The sequence below is a fragment of the Heterocephalus glaber genome, unplaced genomic scaffold (genome assembly GCF_053883595.1).
Source record: "Heterocephalus glaber isolate CG9 unplaced genomic scaffold, H.glaber_assembly_v1.0 deba00001429, whole genome shotgun sequence".
NCBI lineage: Eukaryota > Metazoa > Chordata > Mammalia > Rodentia > Bathyergidae > Heterocephalus > Heterocephalus glaber.
Window position 1 is genome coordinate 25965235 of NW_028258294.1, and position 12034 is coordinate 25977268.

General features: G+C 33.5%; 1 protein-coding gene across 1 annotated transcript in view; it reads left to right on the top strand.

Annotated features, from left to right (window-relative positions):
• Window positions 1-12034, top strand: part of Zc3h12c (zinc finger CCCH-type containing 12C) — a 106829-nt gene that overhangs the window by 26859 nt on the left and 67936 nt on the right. The window contains exon 2 of the mRNA XM_021237702.2: window positions 5145-5896. Within this exon, the coding sequence (XP_021093361.1) occupies window positions 5145-5896 (752 nt within the window). The remainder of the gene's footprint in view (window positions 1-5144; window positions 5897-12034) is intronic.

Sequence of the window (12034 nt, forward strand, 5' to 3'; positions counted from 1 at the left end):
GAACATATGCATAAGTCTATTGAAAGTTTTCAGAAGATGGGCAGGCCACCAGTTGCTGGTCTCCTGCAGTTCCAGTAGACATCTGTTAACCCAGAGCATTAACCAATCTGTTCAAAGGGACATCCTTCCTTTGTTAGCCAGAGGGAGGTAGACAACAGCACTCACTCAAGTACAATGGTAATTAAATACACAGAGACTACAGCAGTAGGTATTTATTACATATTCATTATTTTATTTTTATTGTTCTCATAGTATTACTATTTGGATAACAACCAGAACCCACTTTTATGGCATTGTAGTTTACATTACAAACAAATAAATTGGTTTAACAAGTTTATGGTCTAATATTCCTGATTAATAGGAACCTCATTCAAATATTTTTAAAAAATCATTTTACCTAGTTTGAGATGAAGAATTGTTTGAGAACTTTCAGAAAACTTCTTCATTAAATGGAGGAATTTCGGTATGTGTAATACATTTCTAGTAAATTGCCACTATGGCATGAGTTTGCCTGCAGCTATTACAAAGTTTTTTGGCATTTAAAAGAATTAGTTACACTTCATTGTCATTTACAGAATTAGCATAATTTAGTTCTTTTCAACAAATACTATAATTGTTAGATAGCTTTTAACAAGAAACATTGAGTTTCCAATGCAGTATCTGGAGGAAATCTATAGATTTAAAATTATTGAAATCTGTTTTATATTATTGGTTTTTTGACCAGTACCTTTTATATTCAAAAATACAGTAAGTATGTAAAGCCTATTATGAAGGATCCCTGATCTAAAAAGTAAAAGATAGGCTGTAGGGCTGGGGATTTAGCTCAGTGGCACTGCGCCTGCCTCCCAAGTATAAGGTCCTGAGTTCAATCCCCGGTACAAAAAAAAGATAGGCTGTATTTCTTAAAGTTTTATGATAGCTATGGGAGTAAAAACTGACCTATTTTCGTGTGAAACTTTTTGACTATGCTACTTCTTCATGAAGTGAGGATACTTACCTTTGTTACTATTTATTTGATTAAGGTGATTTATTTAAGTGCGCATTTGAGTTAATTCAAAACTTAAAAGTCTAAGCGATGCATGTCTTAGAAATTAGAAGAATTTTGTACCCTACATATAATAACACATTTTGCGATGTTATTGAAGGATTATTTTTCTCTTTTTCAAAGTTATATTGGGGTTTTTTTGTTTTTTGTTTTTTTTGAGACAGGGTCTCGCTATGCAGGCCAGGCTGGCCTTGAACTCACTGTATAGTCCAAGCTGGCCTCAAATTCATGGCAGTCCTCCTGCCTCAGCCTCTGGAGTGCTGAATATTGATTATTTTTAAGGTACTAAAGAAAAATAAAGATCATATGCCCTTCTTTATGCTAAAGTTTCTTATAATAATTACTTGTAAGTTTTACACATTCAGTTACATTAACAAATACTGTAGTTTATGAAAATATGTGTATCAGTTTAAAAAATTTTAGACTAGCATTTAATGTTTTACTGAATGTTTTTTAAGATATTGCCAAAAAGTATAGATAAGGATCAAAATGTATAATTGATATTGTTAAATAGGAAGAAAAGGTCTAAAGGGGTAAGGGAAGTGGGAGGGGTAGGGGAAAGGAAAGAAGGGAAAATAAAAAATATGAGAAAAGGAAAAAAACAGAAATAAAGTCTTTGTAAATAGGGAAGGGTGGGGGGGGTTAAGGGAGGGCAAGGGAAGGGGGAAAAAATAAGAACCAAGATGTATCATATAAAGGTGCAAGATCCCAGTGATGAATGTAACTATATTGTTTACCTAAAATATACCAATGAACTTAATGGGAAACAAAAGATATTGCCAAATTCTAGATTATTTTTAAGTGGACTGGAAATCAGGGCAACCTTTTACTAATTACAAGTTGATAAGCATTCTAGAGATAGAAGTTTTAAAAACTAAATCTTTGCCATTTGTGTCAATACAAATTAGGTTATTTCAAATTTATGTGATACATAAGTGAGACTTATATTTATGAGATATATATATTATATATATGTATTCCTCTCTGAAGAGTAAACTCATTTTTTTCTTATTTGTAGTAATATTTAGTCTTGTGCTTTACAGGTATGAAAAGTCATGTAATTGCTTGTTTAGTACAAGATGTCATTAGATAGATAACTTTCTCTGAACTAACCAGTGAAAACAGGCCTGTCATTGTGAAAGAGTTCAACCAGAATATTTTTAAATGAAAATTATGTTCCCTAACAAAACTGAATGTTACTTTTTAAAAATAGGCCAACTTAACATTTATCCTTAGCATTAAATATCAGCTTGTTATAAAATTTTTATTATAGTATGTACAAATTACATGAATTATTATAAGTTAAAAGTATCTGATGTTCACTAGCTATATTTGGATACAAAATAGTCTTAGTATTTAATATTATAAAAATAACTAAATGATAATCCAATTTTTTCCTTATCTTATAGCCATATAATAAATATATAGTAGAACGGATTTAGGTAGTACCACTGGTTATCATTAAAATATTAGCTTGATGTTGAAATAGAAAGATTGAAATACGTTTTTCTGTGGTTAATTTTCCATTTAAAAACTTTATAGTATCTGGTCTTATTTCTTTGAAAAATGGAAAATTAAGAAAATTCATTTATCCTTTAAACAAAATATTTCATTCTAATGTTCCTTACTAACTGTATTTTTCATAAGTATTCATCTTATCTGATACAATCTCCTCTCCCTTAAAAATACACACTATAGCTCAATATTAAAATAATATTTCCTAGTTCAATTCAGGGTTTTGGTCAGCAAGTCATTATCTTGGAGAATTATCTCACGACGGCACTTATGCAAAACCCAAACTTTTCAGGGGAGATCAGACATGTTGCCCATTAAATGCACTTCCTGCAGTCAGAGCAGATTGTGGGGTTTACAGAACAATGATGTCGGAGCTTCCAGATTAGTTTGGCAGCTGCATTGTTCTCGGAGGGTAAACCAGACGCACTTAAGTCCCAGTGTCTTTTGTAGGCTTTTGTTCATACCAAATTATTCTTTCACTGTGCTAGCATTCATGATGGCATGTTAAAGGAGTGCAGCTTAGCAACCAGCTTCTGGTTGCCAGGCAGCCCAGTTTCCAATAGGTTTTCCTTGTTTAAGATACTTTTGGTGGGAGCTCTACGAAGGCCACAGTGTAGATTTTTCTTTTAACTGTATCCTTTTATTAGGATGCTGTTGTGAGTTGTTACTTGCATTATGGTGTTAGTATATTACAGTAGTTAATAAATCAGAGGGTGTAAGGATTTGCTTTCAAAATCTTTATTCTAAATAATTGAACTCCTGCATATCCATATTAATGGAAAAAAATTGAAATGAATGCAGCTTCATAATGGAGCAGATGTATACTTTAAGGGATATTTCCTTTTATCAGGGAAACAATCAGGAACTAGGAAAGTTTGATGTTTCTTTAAAACTAAGGAATGCTTTATTAGAAGAACAATATTATTAAAACATTCATCTTCTCAAAGAATAAACCATAAAGAAATTCCTATACAAATATGTGGTTCTTCAATAAGGTATCAATAAAGAGTCCATGTTGTCTTCTCTAGTATTTACCATAGTTAATAAAATTTATTTCATTATTTAGAAATACTTGACTCTAATAAGCAGATCAGTATGCTTTCAAATTTGTGACTTTTCAGAAATCACTTAGCATTCTCTTTTAATATTTATAAATAGCTCTTTTCTAGTGCATGTATTATGTTGAAGGGTTTTAGAATAAAGTGTTTTCCCAGTTGTATTTATTAAGTTATTTTAATAGGTGTTTTATAACAGTCTCAAATTCTGCTAGCACTGGCTTGCTATTATGCCAGAGTAGAACACTGGAATCCCCTAAATCACTAAACCACTGATGTTTTTATCATCCTTGGAATGAAGCACATGAAAAAATAACTTTAAAACTATTATTTCCAATAGGCTTTAAGAAAAAATAGTAAAACAGCTAAAGATTTTTTTTTCGGTACTGGGGATCGAACTCCAGACCTTGCGCTTGCGAAGCAGGCAGCAGGCAGGCAGCGGTACCACTGAGCCAAATCCCGGCCGGGCCCTAGCTAAAGCATTTTAAACAGTAAAAATGGTCCTATAGGAGAAAAGATGAATTTTAATGAAATGCAAGTTAACTGTTAATTAACCTGAAGAAGTATTTACTGTCACAGAGCTCAAAAAACTGAGATAATATTATTTAATATGCTTAATTATTACTGCTAATTTTATGTGAAATATATAATTTCTCCGTGGTTTAAAGAAATTATTTTTCTCAGACCAAATAGACTATACCGTCCTTGCTATTTAATAAGGATAGCATAGTATTCAGTTAGCATATTCAATATTAGTAAAATCATAATTATTAGGACAAAACTATATTCATCTCTGGGATACAATTAACTTTGTAATTACTTATTACTTGTTGGCCATTTTAGAATATATATTCTTTCAGTATCTAAATTGTTTTGAAACTAATTTAGATTGTTAAGCTTCATCTGAATTAATAATTTTTCTCTTTGTAATTTTCTCTTTAAAAATATTTTTGTAGTCTTTTGTATTTTAGTTTATTAGTACATGTGTGTAGTACATGTTTATATTCCTCGTGGGAAGTTGGTACACGTACATAACACATCTTAATTCCTTTCTGCATCCCCTTTCCCTTCCCTTTAAAATAATTTTTAAAGATTTTTATGTACTCTCTTAGGGAAAATGTACATAACTTGTCATGACATATTTAAAACATGCTTTTTTATAATGTTCCATGTGTCATTCTAGAAATTTAAGCTGGAAAATCTCTTCCCTCAAGGTTGAACAGCAGTATGGCAGAGTGGAAGAGGCATGGATTTCTGAGTTAGACACAACTAAGTAAAGTCTACTTTCACTACTTATTAACTGTATTGTCTTGAAAGAATTAGTTACATGGTCTTTCTAATTTGCAACTTCTTCATTTGAAAAAAAGAAAAGAAAAAGGAAACCACAATATGGTTTTGGCTAGTGATGAGTAGATTTAGACAAAAATACACAGTAGGTATTTGGTAGTTTGGCAATTTTCTTCAGATTTATATATTGAGACAAATCAAACACAAGTATAAACGTTTAAATATTTTACATTTTTCTCTAGGAATACGGGGTACTTTGCATTCAGGAATACAGAAAAAACAACAAAGTGGAGTCAAGTACATGTAACAGCTTCATGGGCTTGAAGGATCACCTGGGGCATGACCTCAGCCACCTTTGTGTGGAGAGCACTGACCCACAATTAAGTGCAGCTGTACCTTGGCCAATGGTAGAAAAACCAGCAATGGATGCAGTTCATATCACAAAGGAGGAAAAAGAGGTGTCTGAAGAGAATCTGAGCTCTGGTGATTCTGAAGAAAGCACAAATTCTGATCATGAGTCAGAACAATTGAGTAGCATTTCAGTAGAGCCATGCTTGTTAACCAAGACTCACAGACAATTATGTAGGTCTCCCTGCTTAGAGCCTCAACTACTCAGACGTAGTGAAATTTTGCAAAACATTAAACCTGAAGAGTCCCAGACTCCATCCAAGGAAGTCAAGAAACCCCCTGATGTGGTGCGAGAATACCAAACAAAGCTGGAATTTGCACTTAAGTTAGGTTATTCTGAAGAACAGGTTCAGCTTGTGCTAAACAAACTTGGTACCGATGCTTTAATCAATGATATTTTGGGAGAACTTGTCAAACTTGGAAATAAAAGTGAAACTGATCAAACGGTTAGTACAATTACCAGTGTAATGCGGGAAACATCTTCTCTGGAATCTCAGAGATCTGAATCTCCAATGCAAGAGATTGTAACAGATGATGGTGAAAATTTGAGACCAATAGTCATTGATGGCAGCAATGTGGCAATGAGGTAAGTAAAAAATCATACTCAATATTAATTACTCAATATTATTACTGAAAATTATTACTCAATAGTCTTTAAAATTTATTTCTAATTCTGACTGTTTACCTTATCAGCATCGTCTCAGTCAACATTCTGCATCTCCACATTGGCTTCAGTAAACATTACTTTTCTATCTCTTCTTCAACCATCCTTATCATTCATGCCTGAGACCCCCACTTTCTCAGATATATCTCCTTTTTTCCTCATCTGATTAAATTACTATGGCATAAAAATTATTATGATGATATTCAATGAGTGATATTCAGTGATTTTCAAATCTAAGCAAATAGTGTATTTCCACATGAAGTTGAATAACCATAAGGAAAAACCCTAATTCTTCAAGAAAGCAAACTATTCTGTTGATTTGGGAACAAATCTAAGCTGTAGTTTTAAGGTTTTTATTCCAGTCCTGAAATGTAATTAAAAAATAATTCTTTAGTAACTGAAAAAACAGAGACAAAAGCAAATCTTCTAATGAATTTTTTGGGGTTTTTTTGTTTGTTTGTTTGTTTGTTTGTTTTGGTACCAGCGATCAAACTCAGAACCTTATGCTTGCAAGACAGGGGGCAGAACCACTGAGCTAAATCCCTGGCCCTCTAATGAATTTAGTGAATTTGATGGCTCAAAATTTAAAGTACACTTGATAAAATTAACATAAATAATATATTTTATTTAGGCCAATATATCTAAAATATTCTAGCAAATCCTCAATTTAAAAGATTATTAATGAAGTATTTAGCATTATTCTTTTGATAGTCCCTGAGATCTGGTATGTATCTGATATTTATAGTGTTGCTATTGATTACCATATTGGACAGTGGATCTACAGCCCTACATAGACCTAACAAGTAAAGGTGGAGGCCAGGCATTCATTTTTAAGAAGTGTACCTTTTGATAATGATATGTATTGAAATTTGAGAACTGTTGTTTTCAGTCAGTGATAACAAGTTCTTCCACACAAAATATGAGGTGAATCAATGTGTAATTGTCCAGATAACCTTTTCAGATGGAAGCAATATTATCTTTCTTTCTTATAAACAAACTAGATTTACAGGATTCATATTACTTGCCAAGGTTAAACATTATTCAAACTCAAGTACTGCATGTCTGACATCAAAGTCTACACTCTTATCATATAATTAAAAAAAAACTAGATTGCAAAGATTCTACCCAAATTTCACAGGACCTTTAATGCTGAGCTGGAGAATTTCAATTTGGGTTTGAAACCCAAGGGTAATTAGGTCTTGAGGAGAGGAGTGTCCAGAGCAGAATTGTTCCTCATACTGATAATTTGGCAGTGATAGAAGGTGGGAGATAATTTGAGCACAGGCAGCCCCTTCTTGAGTAAGGAGAGTCTTAACAAATGTTATAGACTTATAAAGTATACACATGCCATTGAGAGGTTGTTCAGAAAGATAATCTCGTGGGCCGGGGATTTAGCTCAGTGGTTCCGCCCCGTGCCTTGCAAGCGCAAGGTTCCGAGTTCGACCCCTGGTACGCCTGCCCCCCAAAAAAGTACACCCTCCTGCCTTCTACTGTTGAAGTGTCTGATTCAGTGGAACTGTGTTTGAGCTGAAATAATAACATTTTTTAAATGCCACAGTTATTCTTATGGATAGCAAGTGTTGAGAACCATTTAATGATAAAAGTACTAATAGTATCTGTAGGTCAGAAGGTAAAAGAAAGTGATGCCCTAGGGAAACAGCAGTGTACATAGCACTAGTGTTAGAAAAAATAGTGCTAGAAAAACCAAGAGATACAGAAATATCATCAAAATTAAAGAAGAGGGAGGCATTAAGGATAAAATACCCTGCATTGTATTTCAAAAAAAAAAAAAGATCAGAAGACACAATGTATAAGAAGTCATTATTTTTAAGAATGCCATAAGGTATTAAAGATAGCTCAGTTGTTAAATATTGAGAATTGAAGGAATCTATCTAGAGACTATCATTCTAAAAAGTTAACAGAAGACAAGAAGGATGGAGAAGGAGATTGGGAAAGGTTTTTATTTGGTTTTGTTTCTAAGATTGAAACTAAATTGAGAGGAAGGAGGAGAATAAGAAAGCAGTACTGTGAGACAAGTTTAATTTTCAAAGCAATATTGTGAAGGACGCGACAAGAAAGGCACAAATGCAGCATTTGGCTTTGAAGGAAAGTACATTTTTGGATGAAAAGAAACAAAACTTTGAGGGGGAAAAATAATATGAGTCTTATAAAAATTAATTTTAAAGATGGATATCATTTAGATAAGTGATGTCACATTTGGACCAGCCTCATATTAACTTGGGTAACTCAAACTTAGTACCCAAAAGAAATATATTTGGCTAATTGAAAATTCACAGAGCTCTAAATTTTACTTATCTGGCAAAGTGAGAATTATTTACAGGAGAGCTTTAATACAAAAAAACAGATGGCATCATTAAAGCATTTCAAACAACCATCCTTACATAATTATGAAAAGAGACCTCTATCCCCCACATTCTTAGCACCATTCTGTGCCCTTTGCAATAAAAAATGGTACCATAGGGCTAGGGATTCAGATCAGTGGTTCCACTGCCTGCCTTGCCAAGCGCAAGGACCTGAGTTCCATCTCCGGTACAAAAAAAAAAAAAAAAAAAGGTGCTATGTGGATTCATTTCTTCTCTACATCTAATAATTTAGCCTGACACTTAAACCAAAGTGCTTCAGGCATTTCAGGGGAGAACACATTGACAAGAAATTTTTATTATAGCAGCATTATACTGTCAGTCACAATAAAATGTTGAACCACGGCCATAATTTTGAAAGCACCAAACTCATGAAAATTTACAGCGAACTTTTACATTTTACTACTTAAAGGTTCTTACCTAAAGTAACAGAGTTATTAAAAAAAAACAAAAAACATCTACTTCAGGTCCAAAATCTTAATATAACAAAAATACAGAGATTCATAAATATACCTTTGTAATTAATTTCCCATCCACGACAAGTTTAGCAAACCTATTATCTATAATAAATGTACACATATAATAGGTTATATATGGTAAGTAAATGTTTAGAATAAAGTACCATTTTATTTCCTTTATCTCCCAGATTCCCTATATAAGATGAATTTATTTTCATTTAAATGCCAACTATACAACTGATAAAGATGAATCTTTAGATGTAAAATAAAAATAAAAAAGCAACAGCTTTAAACAAATATTTAATTCTCCATGTGCTACTTCTCTTGTGATTCTTACTAAGTTGTTTAAATTCTCTAACCTGTATTTTCAAAATTGTAGAAAGAGGAATTCTGACTTTACAGGCTCATTACAATTGGAGATAACTTATACCAAATGCTTGGCACATATAGGCATAGCAGTTTAACAGTCCATCTTATTCTTATGAATAAATGTCATAAAGGATAGTTGGCCTCTTAAAGCTGAGTAGAGTCAAGAATTGTCCCAGAATATATATGCAGCATAGGTCTCAAAACTGTAGTGATCTTATGTTGCCTTTGGTAATATTTTCTTCTTTGAGCTTATTAATGTCTTCTTGTTAATGTGCTACTTTGATAGACACTGAGTAAGTTTACTGAATAAGCAGTTTGCTAAAAATATGAGACAAATAACTTGGAACTTGATCTAACATAGTTTGTGAAAGCTTACTGCTAGGTATAGGATCAACAAAGACATAACTGTACAAAACTAGAAAAGTAAACTTAAGTTCACTGATAGCCCTAAATTTGCATATATATATTATGGAAATTACAGAAGTATTTGGTTTCTGAACTATAGAACAGAACAGAATTTATATTTAGTGGAACTAGACTAATACATTCTGATAAAAATCTACAGCTACTTTGAATTCTAAAAAATCTCAGTAGTTTAGCACATAGACCGACCATTCAACAAACTTCCTTAAAGCAAATAGTCTTTCTTCCTTAATAGAGCAAATACTTCTTAGCGTAGCTATGCCATGAAATTTATACTTTAGATATAGACACGGAAACAAAATATTATTAATATTTATAATATTGCTAAAGTAAAATTCTTATTATATTATTTCTTTTAAGTAACTTCACAATTCTACAAATCTGTGATTCCATTAAGCTTGGGATGGCTCAGCATCGGAATATAGAATTAGTCTCTGTCCACATATACTCCCATTACATTAAATTCACAGATTTCCTTAAATGGTCAGATGTGATGGTGCACACCTGTAATCCCAGTGCTCAGGAGGCTGGGGAAGGAGGATTGCTGCAATTTTGAGGCCACCCTGCACTACATAGTGAGACCCTGTCTCAAAAAAACCTAATAATAATAATAATAATAATTTCCTTAAACTATCATACATTCCCTTAAACTAATCCAGTGCTTTTTAAGTTTTCCAGTGATTTTATGTTTAGATACTTACTATATCATTAAGAAAGTACAAGTTTGGCTGGGGTTGTAGCTCAGTTTAGAACCCTTGCTTCACGTGTGTGAGGCACTGGGTTCACTCCCCATTACTACAAAAGAAAGAGGTATGGTGGCACATGCCTGTAATCTCAGCACCCGAGAGGCCAAGGCAGGAGGATCACAGTGAGTTCGAGGCCAGCCCCTAAACTATGTAGTGAGTAAAAGCGAGGAAGGGGGAAAGGGAGAAGAGAGGAGAGGAGGGAAATACGGAGGGAAGGAAGGAAGGAAGAACAAAGAAAGAAAGGGAAAGAAAGTAAATCTTGTGAGGCATGAGGGATGGGAATACACATTAATGTCAGAGTCCTTTGATTCCTAAAAGTGTTTGATGTCTTCAGTATACGTCCATAACTTAAGCATCTGACTTTATTAAAATTAACTAAATTTCCATACTCTACCTCAGTTGCTTCATCACCAACTCGTCATGATGTTGTAGCACAAATTGAGTGTTGGAATGGAAAGTAGGCCCAGCAGTCTTCTCTTTCTAACATGACCAAACTATTACAACTCTTCCTCCATCACTGCATGTTTTCTATCTTGGTCAGTGAACCCAGGTTTCTGGGGTTAGGTTAAATCTCCTGACTTGTAGGTCGGCTTTTTAGGTGCGTGTTTGTACAAAGTATTACGGTAAGTATTTTGTATGACAATAATCTCATGAACTACTCTCAGACGATAGGATCTATGTTTATGAATTACCTACTAGTGATAGAGAACCAGCAGAAGAATTTATTCAAGGAAGAGTAGCATAGTACAATTTGGCTTTAGGAAAGACCAGTCTATAGAGAAATTCAGAGAGTAGATTTGGGCACTAGGATTGGAGACAAGGAAACCTTGCTTAAAAATATATGCAGTGATTAAACCGTCGACAATAACTGGAAAAAGATGACTGGGAATATTAGTACTTTTGGTATATCAATTAAATGCCAGAGAACTAACCATTTTCTTGATAGTTTATACTCCAGCCCCCCCAAAAAAAGGCTTATGTTGGAAAGGAGCAAGTGTTGGTACAAATGTGAATGTCAGCTGGAACACAGAAAAGCTCTCTAAGTGAATAATTAAAGTGATTTTCAAAAAATCTGAATAGGAATCAGATACAGTTTTTAAAGTTAGAATATGAACAGATCGTATGTAAAAGCTGTTATAGCTTTCCTTTATATCAAAAACAGTCTTGAGGGGCCGGGGGTTTAGCTCAGTGGTTTCGCTGCCCGCTGCACAAGCGCAAGGACTGGAGTTCAATCCCCGGTACCAAAAAAATAAAAAAAAATAAAATAACAGTCTTGGGCTGGGGATTTAGCTCAATGGTACAGAGCCTGCCTTGCATGAGCAAGGTCCTGAGTTCAATCGCTGGTACCAAAAAAAAAAAAGAGTCTAAACCTATATATATATATATATAAAAAATATAAGAAGAGTGTAGCAATCTGTACAATCAGGATTTAAGCTTCTGATTTACCTTTTTTAAAAGCACAAAGCCTTGCCAGGGATTTAGCTCAGTGCTTCCGCTGCCTGCCTTGCAAGCACAAGATCCTGAGTTCAATTCCCAGTACAAAAAAAAAAGTACAAAGCCTTCCATGTATCTAATCTCATTGTGAAGTTATATGAACTCGATGGCTCTTTCATATGAATTTTATTTTAATTAATTTTATTGGTACATTTTTGATATACATAATGAACACATTCATCATAGGGA